Below are 18,488 nucleotides of genomic sequence, written 5' to 3'. Positions count from 1 at the left end.
AGATGATCAAGTTGGAAAGAAATACTGGTCATTCTTGTGGCGATAGACTGGCCCAGAAGTGCATGGTACGCAGAAGTAATCAACCTTCTTATGGACATCCCATGGAAGCTTCCAGACCTCCTGTCCCAAGGTCCCCTCTTCCAGAATTCACAGTGTCTTAGTTTAACGTCATGGCTGTTGAAGCCGCAGTTCTAAGAGGCACACGTTTTTTTATATCAGGCAATACAAACAATGATCAAGGCAAAAAAAAACAAACTCCTCTTACCGGATTTATTTCTGCACTTGGAAGGCCTGTTTTAGCTTGGGCCAGGCTAGTCAAGTATCTCCAAGGTCCTTCTCCCTTCCTTCTCTTTTGTCCTATGTGAAGGCGAGCCTCAAGTCCGGTCTGTCCCTCAGCCCTCTTAAGGGACAGGTTTCGACTATTCGCATCCTGTTTCAGAAGAACCTTGCCTCCCGTTTCACATCAATACATTCATGCAAGCAAATGCCCACTCCATTCCTGTTTACCGACCTCACGTGGATCCATGGGACCTTAATCATGTTTTGAAAGTCCTCCAGGATTCCCCTTTATCCCTTTCCTTTCTCTCCAGGAAAGTTGCCTTTTTGATAGCAATCATCTATATGAGGCATGTTTTCAGAGCTGGTGACTCTCTCCTGTCTCTCTCCCTTCATGGTCTTCCGTCCGGACAAGATGGTTCTTCACCCAAGTCTCTCCTTTCTTCCCAAGGTGGTCTCTTCCTTCCACCTCAAAGAGGTCATTGTCCTTGCATCCTTCTGTCCTTCCCATTATTCTCATCTACGAGAACAATCCCATCACAAGTTGGATCTTGTCAGAGCATTGTGTAGCTGGATCCACTCTGCCATCCTAGAAGCATATCATGCAAAGAATAAGCCACCCCCAGCAAGGGTCAAGGCCCACTCCACCCATGCAGCTTCCTGGCCTGTCCAGAATCAGGAATCTGTGTCACAGCTTTGCAAGGCTGTTACTTGGTTTTCCATTCATACCGTCTCCTCAAAGTTCTACTGAGTTCACCCATACATCTCGGCATACGCAGTTATAGGTAGGAAGATTCTGCAGGCGGTGATTGCCCGGATCTTGTTCTGATCCAAGCATTCTTCCTTTTTATCCCACCCTTTGGACTGCCTTTGGACATCCCATGGTTTTCTGTGTTCCCCAATGAAGCAAAAGAGAAAAAAGGATTTTGCAAACTCTCCTAAGATCCCTTTCTCGCATCCATCATTGTGGGACACAGCACACGCCCTTGTATAAAGCTTCATCATTTTCAGCTATTTTGTTCTCACCTTTCTTGTTGCTTAACTGTTGCTTCTCCTACTGCTTTCTCATTAGCTCATTAGCTTTGTGCCAGTTGGTGGGTGCAGCCTGCTGAATAGGAGCTAACTTTTTATTGCCTAGTGTCAGCCTCCTAGTTGCAGCAGTATAGACCCATGATCTCCTATGTCCCCCAATGAAGACTCTGAAAAAGGGATTTTTCAGGAAGCACGGTACCCTAAATCTCTTATTGACTGTGCTTCTCCATCACAAGTCATATGTGTTCATGGTTCAGCAGTTGTGACTTTTAGGTTTATTGGAGTAGTTAGAGAATACAGTGTATACAGCCCAATTTATTAAATATAAGAAAACAGACGGTTAATTTATGTAGAGTAAAAAATATTCCTCATTATGTCTTACATATACAGATACAGATTTCCAGGTCATTCAGGCATACACGCCCTCCCCCATTAAGGAATTTTCAGGATTTTTTTTTATTATTATTATTATTATTGTTATTATTTATTTTCTAACAAGCCAGTCGCTTGTAGTAGATGTTCCTTCTTAATCAACAGTAATTTCCTTGGTAGGGTACAGCATGTTATGAGGTGCCCTGCCTGGCTTCTTGTAATTTATAACGACTTAATTCCTGTAGACGGTAAGCCTCTTCTGCCATGGTTACAAAGCCGTCACACTCCTTTCAAATAAGTTCTATAAGGCATTCCATTTGCCTAAACTAATATTTGCATGGCCTGTTCTGAATATTTTCAGGGTTTAATGAACAACTTGCAGAAAACAAGAACATTTGTGTTTTTAAAGTGATTTAAAGACACAGGAATAATCATATCATTTTCACACACAAGTTCAGGAAGAATTTATATAACTTAGATTATATTAAAATCAATTAGTTTTTCCATAAAAAAAACATAATTTATTTCAGCATCAATTGATCTGATAGTGATAAAATTAGCATACAAAAGAATGAACAAGTGCATCTCAATTAGAATACGCATCATCAAAAATTAATTTATTTCAGTAATTCAATGCAAAAAAGAAAAACACATATATTGATTCATTACACACAGAGTCATCTATTTTAAGTGTTTATTTCTGTTAATGTTGATGATTATGGCTTACAGCCAATGAAAAGGCAAAAGTCATTATCTCAGAAAATTAGAATATTATATAAGACCAACTGAAAAAATTATTTTAAACTCAGAAATGTTGGAGCCTACTGAAAATTATGTCTAGTAAATGCCTCAATACTTGGTCGGGGCTCCTTTTGCATGAATTACTGCATCAATGTGGCATGGTTCAGAGGTGATCAACCTCTGGCACTGCTGAGGCGTTATGGAAGCCCAGGTTGCTTTGATAGTAGCCCTTAGCTCGTCTGCATTTTTGGGTCTGGTGTCTCTCATCTTCCTCTTGACAATACTCCATAGATTCTTTATGGGGTTTAGGTCAGGTGAGTTTGCTGGCCAATCAAGTATAGTGATACTGTGGTTAGTAAACCAGGTATTGGTACTTTTGGCAGTGGGGACAGGTACCAAGGCCTGCTGGAAAATGACATTTCCATCTCCAAAAAGCTTATCGGCAGAGGGAAGCATGAGGTGCTCTAAAATTTCCTGGTAGACGGCTGCGCTGACTTTGTCTTGATAAAACACAGTGGACATACACCAGCAGATGACATGGCTCCCCAAACCATCAATGATTGTGGAAACTTCACCCTAGACCTAAAGCAGCTTGGATTGTTGTCTCTCCACTCTTCCTCCAGACTCTGGGACCTTGATTTCTAAATGAAATGCAAAATTTACTTTCATCTGAAAACAACACCTTGGACCACTCAGCAACAATCCAGATCTTTTTCTCTTTGGCCCAGGAAAGACGCTTCTGGCGTTGTCTATTGGTCATGAGTGGCTTGACACAAGGAATGCGACAGTTGTAGCCAATGTCCTAGATACATCTTGGTGTGGTGGATCTTGAAGCACTGACTCCAGCTGCAGTCCACTCCTTGTGAATCTTTCCCAAATTTTTGAATGGCCTTTTTTTTAACAATCCTATCAAGGCTGTGGTTATCCCGGTTGCTTGTGCACCTTTTTGTACCACACTTTTTCTTCCACTCAATTTTAAATTAATATGTTTGGATACAGCGCTCTGTGATCAGCCAGCTTCTTTAGCAATGACCTTTTGTGGCTTACCCTCCTTGTGGAGTGTGTCATTGACTGCCTTCTGGACATTTGTCAAGTCAGCAGTCTTCCCCATGATTGTGTAGTCTACTGAACCAGACTAATGGACCATTTTAAATACTTAGAAAGCCTTTGCAGGTGTTTTGTGGTAATTATTTTAATTTTCTGAGATAATTACGTTTGGGTTTAATTGGCTGTAAGCCATAATCATTAACATAAACACAAATAAACACTTGAAATAGATCACTCTGTGTGTAATGACTCTATATAATATATGTGTTTCCCTTTTTCTATTGAATTACTAAAATTAACTTTTTGATATTGTAATTTGAGATGCACTTGTATAATAATTTCATAGTCAGGGGAGGAGAGTTAAAAGAAAATCTAAAAAGTTTCACAATAATTATACTTCTTTTCTTAAGAACTTATCAAGGTTGTCCACTACTCGACAACCTCTTATAATTGGCTTTAGGGTGCATAAAAACCCCCTTATACTTACCTCCTGGACTGAAGAAAAATAATTTCCAGACCCCTGTTTAGTTTTTGCAGTTCATTGCACAATATTTAATATAATCTGCCCTTTGTTCATGGTTTAAATGAATATTTGACAGCTTGCCACATCAGAAAACAGAGATGTTCTAGAATATTCCGGCAGTGATATGCCTGATATTCTATTTATGTTCAACTCCTACAATAAGGCAGCAGTTCACTTGGGTCATATGAAATGGCTGACAGAAATTTGGATTGGTGGTTGTGAAAACATTTATCAATACAAGTCTGTCCTACATGATTAATCCCTCATGCTTATCCACTTTGTCTCGCTATATCATGGGTATATCATTAAATTAATCAGAATACATAGTAGTCAAGGTCATCAAATCATGGAAAAATTCTAAAAAAAAAATGTTAGGCTATGTACCCACGGTAGCTTGCTTCTGCGGATTTTGCCGCGGAAAACCTGCGGATTTATCTGGATTTTCCAGATAAATCCGCAGGTTTCAGCAAGTACAGACACTCCCCATGTTATCCTATGGGACATGGGGAGTGTCTGTGTCCATGCTGCGGAATGTGCGGCTGCGGAATATGCTGCGGATGTCCCGCAGCCGCACATAACTGCATGTCTATTATTCCTGCGGAATTACCTGCGGAAATCCCAGCCCTCCACTATGGAGATAGAGGCCGTGACGTCCACAGGTAAATCGCATGAAAGTCCGTTGGTTTACCGCAGCTATTCCGCTGTACTACCGCAGCTAAAAATAGCTGCGGATGCCGGCGGGCGGATGCTGGCGGGCAGCTGCGGTAAACCTGCGGCCGTACCTGCGGATATATCCGCAGGTACGAGCTCCCGTGGGCACATAGCCTTAGAGCAGCAGAGGAAACTTGTTAACATGGTGTCACGCTAGGCATAAGGAAATACTGAGCGAAAAATGAGGGAAGAGGGAAACCATGTGTCTAGGGGAGAGGGACATGGTGACCCCTGATAAAACCTTCTGCTGAACCCTCACGGGACTACGTTTTTTGTTAAGTAAACTTCATCATGGACCATGATGAAGTTTACTTAACGAAACTTGTAGTCCCCTTCCCCCTGTTTGTCTCCTATTCTTATTCTGTTTTTTCTATAACTTTTTTAAGCTAATTAATAAAGACATGTTTTAATCTTTTTTTTTTTTTTTTTTTTGGGACACTTTTTTTTCCTCTCTGGAAAACCCTTCTTTCTCCTTCCTTTGAAAAAAAAAAAGGGAGTAACCCTTTAAAGGGACTCCCTCAGGACATTTTTGCTATGTAATCTGAATTCAGCATGCTGTAAGAGTTAACATACAGTTTGCAGCTAGTAGTCTCTTATCTCAAAGTCTGATTTTGTTAATCTCCAATTTTTGTTTAAGCCTCTTAGCTTTATTATTTTTTTTTTTTATCAACTTTTTATTTTTGAAAAAAAAAATTTAAACAAGTTTTACAATAAATCAGAAACAGATATACATGTAAAGAAAACATTTCTTAGCTTTATTATTAAGGGGGCTTTACATGCTGCGATATCGCTAACGATTTATCGTCGGGGTCACGGTGTTTGTGACGCACATCAGGCGTCATTAGCGACATCACAGCTTGTAACACGTACGAGCGACCTACAACGATCGCAAAACTGGTAAAAATCATTGGTTTTGGAGATCGTCCAAACACCAAAGATCGTTGTCTGGTGAGTAACAAGGTTATTTGTCGTTCCTGTGGCATCACACATCGCTATGTGTGACATCACAGAAGCGACAAACATCTCCTTACCTGCCTCCACCGGCAATGCGGAAGGAAGGAGGTGGGCGGGATATTACGTCCCGCTCATCTCCGCCCCTCTGCTTCTATTGGCCGGCCGCTTAGTGACGTCGCAGTGACGTCGCTATGACACCGAACGCATCTCCCCCTTGAGGGAGGGATTGTTCGGCGGTCACAGCGACGTCGCTGACAAGGTATGTGCTTGTGACGCTGCCGTAGCGATAATGTTCGCTACGGCAGCGATCACCAAATGTTGCACAAACGACGGAGGTGGGTGCTATCGCGCTCGACATCGCTAGCGAGATCGCAGCATGTAAAGCACCCTTTAGTGGGTCTGAGCAGTGAGGTGTACTCCGACTGCCCATTCTGTGATTAGCAGCTTCTGTCTATGGAAATGTACACTGAAAGCCTGGTGTGGCGGGGGCAGCTCCCAAAGCTCTGCTACATACAAAAAATAAAATTTTTCACTGTGTCAGAAAGGCTGCACCCAGTAATCTAAGTGATACATCGTTAGATTCAGAATCTCTTTGCATACATCATCCTGCTCTCAGATAAGGTAGCAAAAACCTGCTGATCGATTCCTATTAAACTAAAATTACAATGTAAGCTGATCTTTAGTGGTAAAGCTGTGTTACACATTATTACAGAAGTATAAAGCTACTGTATGCTCACACATTGCAGTTTGGTTGCAAATATTACGTGTAGATTTGGCTGTGGAATTCACCCTATTTAAATGACAAACCGCACAAGAACGAGCAGGCTGCAGATTTGAGACGCCTCGGCATGCTTTCATTATCGTGCACATTTTTTTTCTACAGTGTGTGACTGGTGTTTTGAGAATGGTGCAAATGTCCTTCTTTTAGCATTCATGTGATTACCATGCATCTCCAAATGTGCCAAATTTTCTACAGTGCCTTTGCCACAAATCAGTCTAACTACCTCCTGTGCATAGACCAATGTTTTTATCACTGCATCATATATCATTGTGGGAAGACAATATAGAAATTATGATAAAATGCAAAGAGAAGTAAAGAAACCCATTTAATAAGAAGTACTGTGTGTTTATGAATTTGTTGGGTTTTTTTTGTTTTTTTTTTGTTTTCATTGATGTTAGTGTTGCAGTGGATGGGGAATGTGTAACCTAATCCTGACTAATGGAAATCACTGATCTTTTCTGCACACTTCTTTTCTTACTTCATAATTTGGCACTAACTGATTTGCAATCACATACTTTAATAATAACATTCTTCCATTTTTTGGGGCAGGATGTGTATGTAAAGGCCAAGCCTAAAGTGGAAACCGCTGTAGAGCACTCAAAAGGTACGAAGCTCACAAGTATGAAAACTGTACTGGAGAGGTCTATCAGTAGTGTTGTACAATACATTCATTGATCTGAGCAAAAACGGGGCATATTACATCAAATTTATCAATATGGCGCTTGTGGTTAGAGTCAGGTTACATAGATTTTTTTTCCTTACATCATTTCATAGCAGATGTATATAGGAATACAAAAGTTTTGTGCAAAGAAAGTGGAGTATGTCTAAGGCTATGTGCGCATGTTGCGTTTTTTCCCACGTTTAATCAGCGCTTAAAACAGCAGCGTAACTGCACGTGTTCTGCTTCCCCAGCAAAGTCTATGAGAAGTCGCAAATTCCATGCGCACATTGCTTTTTTAAACGCAGCGTTTTGGATGCCAATTATTTGACAAAATAGATGCGTTTAAAAAAGTAAAATGTCACTTCTTTTGTGCGTTTTGGTTGCATTTTCCACCCATTGAAATCAATGAGGTATGTCAAAACGCAACCAAAATGCGCTTGCACTACATTTTTGTTGCGTTCTGCATGCTTTTTTGACAAACAGAACGCAGGTCTTTCGGTCTCTCTCTTTGTCTGTGTCAGTCTCTCTCTCTCTGTCTGTTGGTCTGTTTCTCTCTGTCTGTCGGTCTCTCTCTCTGTCTGTTGGTCTCTCCCTCTCCACCCCTCTCTCATACCAATCACTGACCAATCACAAAGCTCCTGTGGCTTCTCCTGCTTTGAAAATGCTGGCCTCTCATTATTCCATCTCGTATTCACTGCTTCCCCCTCCCACCGGCGCCTATGATTGGTTGCATTCAGACGAGCCCCCACGATGAGTGACAGCTGTCTCACTGCAACCAATCACAGCCGCCAATGGGCGGGTCTATGTGGTGCAGTAAAATAAATAAATAATTTAATTTTTAAAAAACGGCATGCGGTCTCCACCTATTTTGATACCAGCTAGGGTAAAGCCACACGGCTGAAGCCTGGTATTCCCAGGATGGGGAGCCCCACGTTATGGGGAGCCCCCCAGCCTAAAAATATCAGCCAGCAGCCTCCCGGAATTGCCGCATCCATTACATACGAGATTCCCGGGACTGTACCTGGCACATCCCGAATTGCCATGGTGCAGTGGCAATCAAGGTAATAAGGAGTTAAAGGCAGCAGCCCATAGCTGCCACTAAGTCCTAGGTTAATCATGGCAGGCGTCTGAGACACCCCCCATGATTAATCTGTATTGAAAGTAAATAAACACACCTGAAAAAAATCCTTTATTTGGAATAAAAGACAAAAAAACACCCTCTTTTACCACTTTATTAAAATCCCCAAATACGCCTCCAGGTTCGACGTAATCCACACGAGATCCCACGACGCTTTCAACTTTGCTACTTGAAGATGACAAGAGCGGCCACAGACCACAACCGCTCACTGTGAGCTGCACACAGCAACTAAAGTGAGCCGCGCGATCAGTGATGACGTCACTCAGGTTACCCGCGGCCACTGCTCTCAGGTGGAGGACTCCAGCTGGCCGCGGGTAACCTGAGTGACGGCACCGCTGATCGCGCGGCTCACTTCAGTCACACAGGGGATATGCGGTCACCGGTGAGTCTGTCACCTGTGATCACAAATCAAGCCGTGGCACACAGACAGAGCCGCGCGATGACAATGAAGTCGGGTGAAGTTCATCCGAGTTCATTCTGATCGCGCGGCTCTGTCTCACAGCCAACCATGCTTCTATGGGGATGTAGCTCAGACGAGTGGGACTGCACTGTCAAAAATGCTGCGTTTTGGATGTTTTTTGAAACGCACATGCAGTGACAAAACGCTGGTTTTTATTTGTCACGCCAGAACGCAATGTGCGCACATACCCTAAATAATTTTACATAGTTTACAGCTCTTTTTACTGCTAGTCCTTTTTTCTACAGTCTTAACTATCGAGGTAGATGTAAGAGATATCTAAAACATATATTAAGTTTAGCACACATCTTGTACTATGACTTTTTTTTCCCCACCTTCACATCATTTTAGTAAATGTAGCTCCATAGATGCCCTCTATGCTTCTTAATTATGTCATGCCTATCAGAATCTGAGCAGAACTAAGCAGCTCCATCCACTGTATAGTAGCTGCAGCGGGTGCAGATTCACCTATATTCATTTGATTCATTCAAATAGGGGTGGATCTGTACCCCGCTGCAGCTACTATACAGTTGGCTGAGTTTTGTTTCTTTGCTCTTCCAACCACCGGCACCAGGAAAAGCTGATCGGCAGGGTACCAAGTGTGTACCCCTACCAATCTGTTAATGATGACCTGCCCTAATGATAAACTGTCAACTTAAAGTTCTGGACAACCCCCCTTAAGTAGTTGTCCAGTTTAGCGAAACAATTTTCGTATACCAAATTAGAGAATTGTGAGTAAATAGAGAGGTTCTCTGTTCAGGATCATCATCACTTGGCCTCAGTGGAGAGCAGGTACAATGAGCATCTCTTGCTCTGGAGGTCCTATTTTGGATTACACACTCGGTACGTCATTTGAATAGCCACTGTGTAATACTTTATTTCCTTTGGGATGGCGCCACAGGAAAAGTAAACCCTTTTTCCAGGTTTACCTGCGTACTACAAGTGATTTATTAGGAATCTCAGTAGGGCAACACTTTGTAATCTACATATTGTCAAGAGACCCTTTCAAAAAGTGGGGATGTCATGTGTGTACATGAGAAAAAGAACCAGTGATCTGTTGTAAGGAGACTAGATGCTGTGATGTCTCCCATACAAAGAATGTAGAGGGATTTCTGCTCTTCTTTTTTCCCTTCCTCCCATGACAGCACCACCTGAGAGATAGGTTGTGCTGTCATGGGCTACTGAAAATCCCACTACCGGTAAGTAATTAAGATTTTCTGTAGCACACAGACGCAGCAGTCTTAGCATGGGAAACATTATACTGCAATATCGAGCAGTGTAGATGTGATTCCTGCTTTGGAGTGAGTTAAAGTAGTTGCTTGAAGCTGCAGCTCCATCTTGGTTTGTCTGCTCCTGTCTGCTTGTCTCACTGTGCTGAGAGCTCCTCACTCCTCCCCATCTCCATAGAATAAATTAGGAGATATACTCTGACATTCACTGTGCGAGCAATGCACATTGCTTTGAATAACACAAATTTGAGCCATTTTTTTCCAGATTGGATGGAAGTTAAAGGGAACTTGAAAGCTGATAAATGCTGCCCAAGTCATGAGCCGCATGTATCAGTCACTGACTGTGTTATCCCAGCCAGGTATGTTTGACTTTGAAACACTGCTTTGTTACGGAGGAAAACATACTATATTAGCTGACCAGGGACCGAGCTGTACCGTAAATTAATCGTACAGGCGGGTCCCAAGTTTCTTCTATGCGCCCACTGCTTAGGACTGACTGGTCTCTGTATACATGTCACTGGCAGTGGGCAGGTAGAAGCCAACAGGGACCTGCCTATACGATTAGTCTACAGCGCAGATCGGTCTCTGGCCAGCTATTAGGCCCTGTGCGCACTTGCCGGTTTTTGCCGCGGATTTCCTGCGGTTTTGCTGCATGTTTCGCTGCATGTTATGTTCATAACATCTCTGCAGTGATTCACCAGCAAAACCTATGGGAAAAAAAATGCTGTGCGCACTATGCGGATTTTGACAGCTGCATGTTTTGCTGCGGGATTCCCGCAGCAAAAACAATTGCAATTCACTTCTTTTCTGCACATCGCTGCGGGATTTCACTCCATTGACTGTAATGTAATCGTGAAATCCTGCAGGGAATAACGCAGGCAGCAATTTCTGTGCGGGTCATTGTATTTTCCTGCGTTATTCCGTCCGGTATTTCGCGGTTTGCAGGGAAGTGATGTCATTATGACTGGAAGAGGAAGCAGAGCAGAGAGTAAACACACACACATCACACGCACACACAGATCACAGACATAGATCACAGACACAGACATAGAACACACACAGATCACACTCACACACAGACATATAGAATACACATAGAAAGCAAACGGGCATAAATACTCCGCCGTATTTTTACCTTCCAGCCGAGGTAAGCACACAGCAGCGGCCCGGTATTCTCAGGCTGGGGAGGGCGAGGGGCAGGGTTAATGCCCCCCCCCTCTCCCGCTCTTGCAGCCAAGAATATCAGCCCGCAGCTGCCCCGAGACTGTCGCATCCATTATGTGGCAGTCCCGGAGTGTCCCCAGCTCTTCCCGTTGCCGTGATGCAGTGGCAATCAGGGTAATATAAGGAGTTAATGTCGGCAGATCGCCGCCACTAAGTCCAGGCTTGATCATGGCAGCGTCTATGTGACAGCTGACATGATCAACCCGTAAGTAAAGTGAAAAAACACACACACACCGAAAAATCCTTTATTTTAAATAAAACACAAAAAAGCCCCTGGTTCACCCCTTTATTAACCCCCCCGAAACACACAACTCCGGCGTAATCCACGTCCTGTGATGCTTGCATCCAGCCGCGACTGACACACTACTAAATGCAGCCTCGCAACGAGACAGCAGAGAGTTAATTACAGGTCATTTCCCACGGCCGGTAATGTGAACAACACACTACCGCTTGGGAGAAATGCAGCGTGTGCTCACAGGGACTCCATCTATCTATCCCTCTATCTATCCTTCTATCTATCCTTCTATCTATTCTTCTATCTGTCTTCTATTCTTCTATCTGTCTATTTATCGGTCTGCTATCTATCTCAGAAGGAAATTACTTTTTTTTTTCTTTTTCAATGTGCCTTATTGCATTGAATGCATTAAAGCACATGTACCAACCCGCATGCGGCAATACCGCGAACAATACCGCGGTAAAGCCACAGCAAACCGCGGCAAACCGCATACGGTTTGCCGCGATTTCTTACCGCGGGTGCGGTAATCTTTAAGACCCTGCGGAATTTTCTTGAGAAAATTCCATTTTCCAGTGCGCACAGGGCCTTAAAGTATGTTTTTCTCTGAAATGCTGCAAGGTTAAAGCATCCCTGGCTGGGATAATACAACCAGTGACTGATATGTGCTGCCCGTGACTTGGCAGCATGTATCAGCTTTCGGTTTCCCTTTAAGTGAACAGGGTGAAAATGAAAAGTTGAAAATGAAGCATATTTTTGTGGCAGAATATTTTATCAATCTTATTCTATACTATTGCTTTATGCAAAATTTGTGGAAATTACAAAGACCATTTAATTTTGATTTATTGTATTCATGATAAAGTCGCTCATCCACTGTGAACAGAATCTTTTTCTTTTTCCATTTATCAAGGCTCCACTGCTTCTCACCATTATGAAGATGGCATTATTCTAGAGCAATTGTCAGATTCTCATGTCACATATTTCTATGTTATATTTCTTCTGGTAAAAGACTTGCTGATTACCAAAAATCTAATACCTTGCTCCCCTTGATTCTAGGGACATATGAAATGCTAAGAGATGCACCGCCAGGATTCTACCCCAGGCTTGGTTTGATTGGGTTTGCTGGTATTGTTGGATTATTCCTTGCAAGAGGTTAGTGGATTCAGGATTAGTTTATATATCTCACTTTAATAGTGTGTGACGTCCATTTAAGCAGCCTACTTCGGGAATATTTCCTCCATGGTGTTGCCAAACTCTCATAATCAACAGAGGTCACATGATGAAACTAAACAATATGTATAGGACGGAGAGTCTGCCCGTATAATCCTGAGAGGCTTCAGCAGCCTTCGTAAAATTGAATCCGGCCTTTACTTGTGTCATGAGATTTTGTTCAAATAGCTGGAAAAGCCTAAAAGTTGTTTTTTTTTTAAAGGGGTTGTTTGGGACAATTTTACTTTTTAACTATGGACTTAAGAGCTAACAGACAGGTGTTTGACAACCAGATCTGCGCTGCTTATCAGCATGACGTGGGCGGTGATGCCCTGTCAACAAGGGAGAGAGGGGAAATTATATCAGCGGGAGCCACAGAAGCTGCGCCAGGAAGAACAAGCAGGTAGTTAGCACTTGCTGCCTGTTAGTTGTAAGGCCCCAATTAAAAAAAAAAATAGTCCCGGTCAACCCCTTTAAGGCCCTCATATATATTAGATGGCTGTCAGTCAACAGTCATTCTAGCCCATTCTCCCATACACAAGAGCACTTGTTCAGCTGAGCGCTCCTGTGATCTGAAAAAGACACTGGCTGACACGTTGGCCGTCATCTTATCTCAATCCGATCCCAATCCAAAACTGGACATGTCTGGTCGACATCTTTTCTGAGCATGAAATGGTCACTCATTAGATAGTCAGCCAAACCTGTCAATATCAACGGACTTTGATATCATATCTCTAACTTGTATGATTAGGCTTTAAGGCCGCTTTACATGCTGCGACATCACTAGCGATAGCACCCGCCCCGTCATTCGTGCGACATTTGGTGATTGCTGCCGTAGCGAACATTATCGCTACGGCAGCGTCACACGCAAATACCTTTTCAGCGACGTCGCTGTGACCGCTGAACAATCCTTCCTTCAAAGGGGAGGTGCGTTCGGCGTCATAGCGACGTCACTGCGGCGTCACTAAGCGGTCGCCCAATAGCAGAGGAGGGGAGGAGATGAGCGGCCGGAACATGCCGCCCACCTCCTTCCTTCCTCATTGCTGGTGGACGGCAGGTAAGGAGATGTTCGTCGTTCCTGCAGTGTCACACATAGCGATGTGTGGTGCCGCAGGATCGACGAACAATCTCGCTACTGACCAGACAACGATTTTTGGTAAATGAACGACGTGTCACAGACCAACGATTTTTAACTCTTTTGCGATCGTTTAAGGTCGCTCATAGGTGTTACATGCTGCGACGTCGCTAACGACGCCGGATGTGCATCACAAACACTGTGACCCCGACAATATATCGTTAGCGATGTCGCAGCGTGTAAAGCCCTCTTTAGGCTTCTTAGCTCATGGTTTAAAGAAATACATACATTCAAGTTTCAGCTGAGAATTGGGACACAACTTTAAAGTCAAAGCTTTGGATTACACAGTTTGAAAAAGAAGAACTAGCTGTAAACAAGGTACTTGAGAAGATTTCTGACAAAATGAAAGCTCTTCTTGAACCTGGCATTCTAAGAAGGAAAGCTACTTCCCTCCTTCTCATTTCCAACCTCAAAAATCCACAGGGAAAGTAAAATTGGGATGTATATATCCCAACAGGACAAGGAAAGGAATTTTTTTGCCTTGATACCAGTTCTAAAGGGGGCTTTACACGGTAGCGATATCGCTAGCAATTTGTAGCGATAGCGAGCGTGTAAGTACCCGCCCCCGTCGCGCATGCGATTGTTTGTGATCGCTGCTGTAGCGAACATTATCGCTACGGCAGCGTCACACATACTTACCTGGTCGGCGGCGTCGCTGTGACTGCCGAACAATCCCTCCTTCAAGGGGGAGGGACGTTCGGCATCACAGCGACGTCACTAAGCGGCTGGCCAATCAAAGCGGAGGGGCGGAGATGAGCAGGACGTAACATCCCGCCCACCTCCTTCCTTCCGCATTGTGGCCGGCAGCAGGTAATGAGACGTTCCTCGCTCCTGCGGTGTCACACACAGCGATGTGTGCTGCCGCATGAGCGATGAACCACCTGGATAAACAACCCTTACCAATTTTTGAGTTTGGGACGACCTCTCCATGGTGAACGATTTTCACCATTTTTGAGGTCGCTTAAGGTCGCTGGTCAGTGTCACACGCTGCGATATCGTTAATGACGCCGGATGTGCGTCACTAACTACTTGACCCCGACGACCAAACATTAACGATATCGTAGCGTGTAAAGCACCCTTTAGACAATGAAAGCAATGCAAAGAAGTGATGCCAATTGTCAGAAAGGACCTTTTAAGTTTCACAGAAAATGGCAGAAGATTACACACAATTAATAGAAAACCCATCCAAGAGGGCGGTACAAAAGGAAAGCCTTCTGAAAATTACTTCAGTCCACCCTTCGCAACAAGGAGCAGAACAGTTTTGTTTAATTTTGGGTGTTACTTGTAAGTAAAAGCCAAGTTGTTATTCACAATAAATATACTTTTAGAAACAAATATTTGCAACCAAAGAGCTTGTCCCTGGTTTTTTTTGCCTTTTTTTAGGCATTTTTAATTTTTTTTAAAACCTCTTGAAGTAGGGATATTTCTATCTTTTGTGTTGAGAAGGCTAACACTTTCACCATGCAGTGTTAGGCTAAGTTCACACACTGCGTTTTTTTGATGCTGCGTTTTTGTGCGTTTTTTTGCGGCAAAAACAGCACAAACGCACCCGCGGCAAAAAAACACGGCAAAAAACGCACACGTTTTTACCGCGATTTGGTGTGTTTTTTGCTGCGTTTTTGCTTACTGCGTCTTTATGCGTTTTTTATCAGTGAACAAAAAAAAAGGTCTGATGTCATTTCCTTCTTCAATATGTTCTTCATTCTCCACTAGTGTATGCAGGAGAGCAGACAGCTGCAGAACTACAAGGCTCAGCATACTCCATCCAATAGTGTATGCTGGAGGGAGAGTCAGGGGGAGCAGACCTACAACGCTCAGCATCATCCATTCAATAGTGTATGCAGGAGAGCAGACAGCAGCTGTCGAACTACAAAGCTCAACATCCTCCATCCAATAGTGTATGCAGGAGAGCAGACAGCAGCTGTCGAACTACAAGGCTCAGCATCCTCCTTCCAGGACTGTATGCAGGATTTCTTTGCCCCCCCAAACAAAAAAAATGACGTGGGCTTCGCCATATTTTTGTATGCTAGCCGGGTACAGCAGGCAGGTACGGGCTGCCCCCAACCCCCAGCTGCCTATTTGTACCCGGCTGGGAACCAAAAATATAGAGAAGCCCTTTTTTCTTAATTATTTCATGAATTTCATGAAATAATTAAAACAAAAAAATGACGTGAGCTTCGCCTAATTTTTGTGTCCAGCCGGGTACAACTAGGCAGCTGGGGATTGGAATCCACAGTGCAGGGTGCCCATGCTTGCACCCCCGCTGTGAATTGCAGTCCGCAGCCACCCCAGAAAATGGCGCTTTTATAGAAGCGCCATCTTCTGGCGCTGTATCCAACTCTTCCAGCTGCCCTGGTGACGGTGGCTCGCTGGGTAATAATGGGGTTAGGGCTAGCTGTGTATTATCAGCTGGCCCTAAGCCCGAAATTCATGGTGTCACGCCAATATTAGGCATGGCCACCATGAATTTCTAGTAAAGATAAAAAAACCACAACACACAGAAAAATATTTTTATTAGAAATAAAACACAACACAATTAGTGACTCCATCTTTATTGAAATAAAGAACCCCCCTCCGCAGTAATCCTGGGTCAAGGGTCCCGCGCCATCCAATCCGGATCCAATATCATCTGATCGGTTTGCTGGAAGGCAAAGCGATCAGATGATGTGTCAGCTTCAAGTGCCTGAATCACATCACACATCAGCTGATTGTATAAAAGCCAATTATACAATCAGCTGATGCATCAGTGCAAAAAAAAAAAATACCTGGAGCGAGTCTGATCCCGGCCGATCGCTGCAGGAGCTGCCGGTAATCAGGGATGAAGTCTCCTGACGCATTCGCTGATAGGTTAAACCGGCCGGGCGCTGGCGTCAGCCCGAGACTTATGATCAGCTGACGCGTCAGGTGACTGCATCAGGTGATCCATCGCCAGGTCCTGCATCCTGCAGGCATACGTACCCGGGGAGACTGCACACAGCCGGAGCGGCGGTACCGTGAGAGGAGATGGGAGCGGGCATGGCACCGGGAGTCTGCAGACAGGTGAATATGACTTTTTTTTTTTTCTACTGTTCACTTTTGATTTCGCAGCTGCCTCCACCTCCCGCCCAGACATGGCGCCGCATGGCAGCATACATGCATAGGACTGGAGGTGGAAGCGGCGGTGACGGTACCAGGAGGATTCACGCTTCTGTATTTACTGACAGAAGGACTCCTCTTCCTGTACATGTCACTTTACTACCCACCTCCTGCGTTTATAGCTGCGCTTTTGGTCTTAGAAACGCACCAAAACGCAGCTATAAAAACAATTTGCGTTTCTCATTGCGTCTTTCAACATCCCATTGCACTCAATGGATGAAAAACGCGGTGAAAAACGCGGGAATAATTGACATGCTGTGTTTTTGTGGTCACCACAAAAACGCACCTGAAAAAAAACGCTGTGTGCATGTGTGCAGACAGCAAAAATGAAAACTCATAGACTTTGCTGGGGGAAGCAAAGTCATGCAGTTTTCTGGGCAAAAACGCAGACGAAAAACGCGCAAAAACGCCCTGTGTGAACTTACCCTTACAGGTTTTTAACCTTCATTCCTTCTCAATACACAAGATCTGCTGTTAGTAAAAGACCTTGCCTTTGGGAGGAAAGTCCTCCAAACAACCGTCTCTCTCTGGAATGTTGTTTGTTATTCAGTATTTCCTTGTGGGGCTGTCAATCTGTCATAGAAGATGATTTAAGAAAATAAGATTAGACCTTACTGGTAATTTTTTTTTTTGGGGGGGGGGGGAATATTGACAGCAAGCTTATTTACCTTCCTTTCATATATTTAAGCTTGCCAGCTTTTGGAAGAGGTAATGCAGATTCTGAAAAGTATCAAGTGGGAATTGCGTTGTCAAACCATTTTTGCATAGCCCTTTTTCTTTTTTACAGGTCACGGTTCTTGTTTCCTACTCGCTAAGGCTATGTGCGCACAGTGCGTTTTTGCAAGTTTTTCGGGTGCGTTTATGGGCTCAAAACTACATGACTTTGCTTCCCCAGCAAAGTCTATGAGTTTTCATTTTTGCTGTCCGCACACAACCTTTTTTAACCCCTTCACGACCTTGGACGGATCTATCCGTCAAGGATCATGTCCCGTTAAGCCCCGCCCCCTGTTTTCAACAGCTGACATGTGTGCCTTCTAGCCGCGGGTGGAATCGCTTCCACCTGCGGCCATTAACCCCTTAAATCTTGCTGCCAAAGTCTGGTAGCAAGATCTAAATGCGAGCGGCCATGTTTTTTACTTACTGCCGTCCCCACCGGAAGTCACGTGCGTTATCACGTGACTATTGGTGGTTGCCATCGTAGCACAGGGTCATGTGATGACGCCTGCAGCTATGATGTTTCACTTTCGTTTTCCCTTGGCCGAGAGCAGAGGGAAAAACAAAGTGACTGAATCTGCTGTTTACAGCTGTATAGCTGTGATCAGCAGATAGATAATAGCGATCGGATTGCTGATCGCTATAGCCCCCTAGGGGGACTAGTAAAATAAAAAAAAAAGAAAGTTAAAAAATAAAAAAAAAACCTAAAAGTTCAAATCACCCCCCTTTCCTCCTATTGAAAATTAAAGGGTTAAAAAATAAATAAATATACACATATTTGGTATCGCCGCGTTCAGAAATGCCCGATCTATCAAAATATAAAATCAATTATTCTGATTGGTAAACGGCGTAGTGGCAAAAAAATTCCAAACGCCAAAATTACGTTTTTTTGGTCGCCGCAAGTTTTACGCAAAATG

The 18,488-nt window shown here is 43.7% G+C and overlaps 1 protein-coding gene across 5 annotated transcripts in view; it reads left to right on the top strand.

Annotated features, from left to right (window-relative positions):
• Window positions 1-18,488, top strand: part of APOO (apolipoprotein O) — a 124,435-nt gene that overhangs the window by 66,869 nt on the left and 39,078 nt on the right. For all 5 annotated transcript variants that reach the window (XM_075333389.1, XM_075333391.1, XM_075333392.1 and 2 more), the window contains 2 exons: window positions 6,987-7,041; window positions 12,435-12,530. In XM_075333389.1, the coding sequence (XP_075189504.1) occupies window positions 6,987-7,041; window positions 12,435-12,530 (151 nt within the window). The remainder of the gene's footprint in view (window positions 1-6,986; window positions 7,042-12,434; window positions 12,531-18,488) is intronic.

The sequence above is a fragment of the Anomaloglossus baeobatrachus genome, chromosome 2, assembly GCF_048569485.1.
Source record: "Anomaloglossus baeobatrachus isolate aAnoBae1 chromosome 2, aAnoBae1.hap1, whole genome shotgun sequence".
NCBI lineage: Eukaryota > Metazoa > Chordata > Amphibia > Anura > Aromobatidae > Anomaloglossus > Anomaloglossus baeobatrachus.
This window is presented reverse-complemented; position numbering and strand designations above follow the sequence as displayed.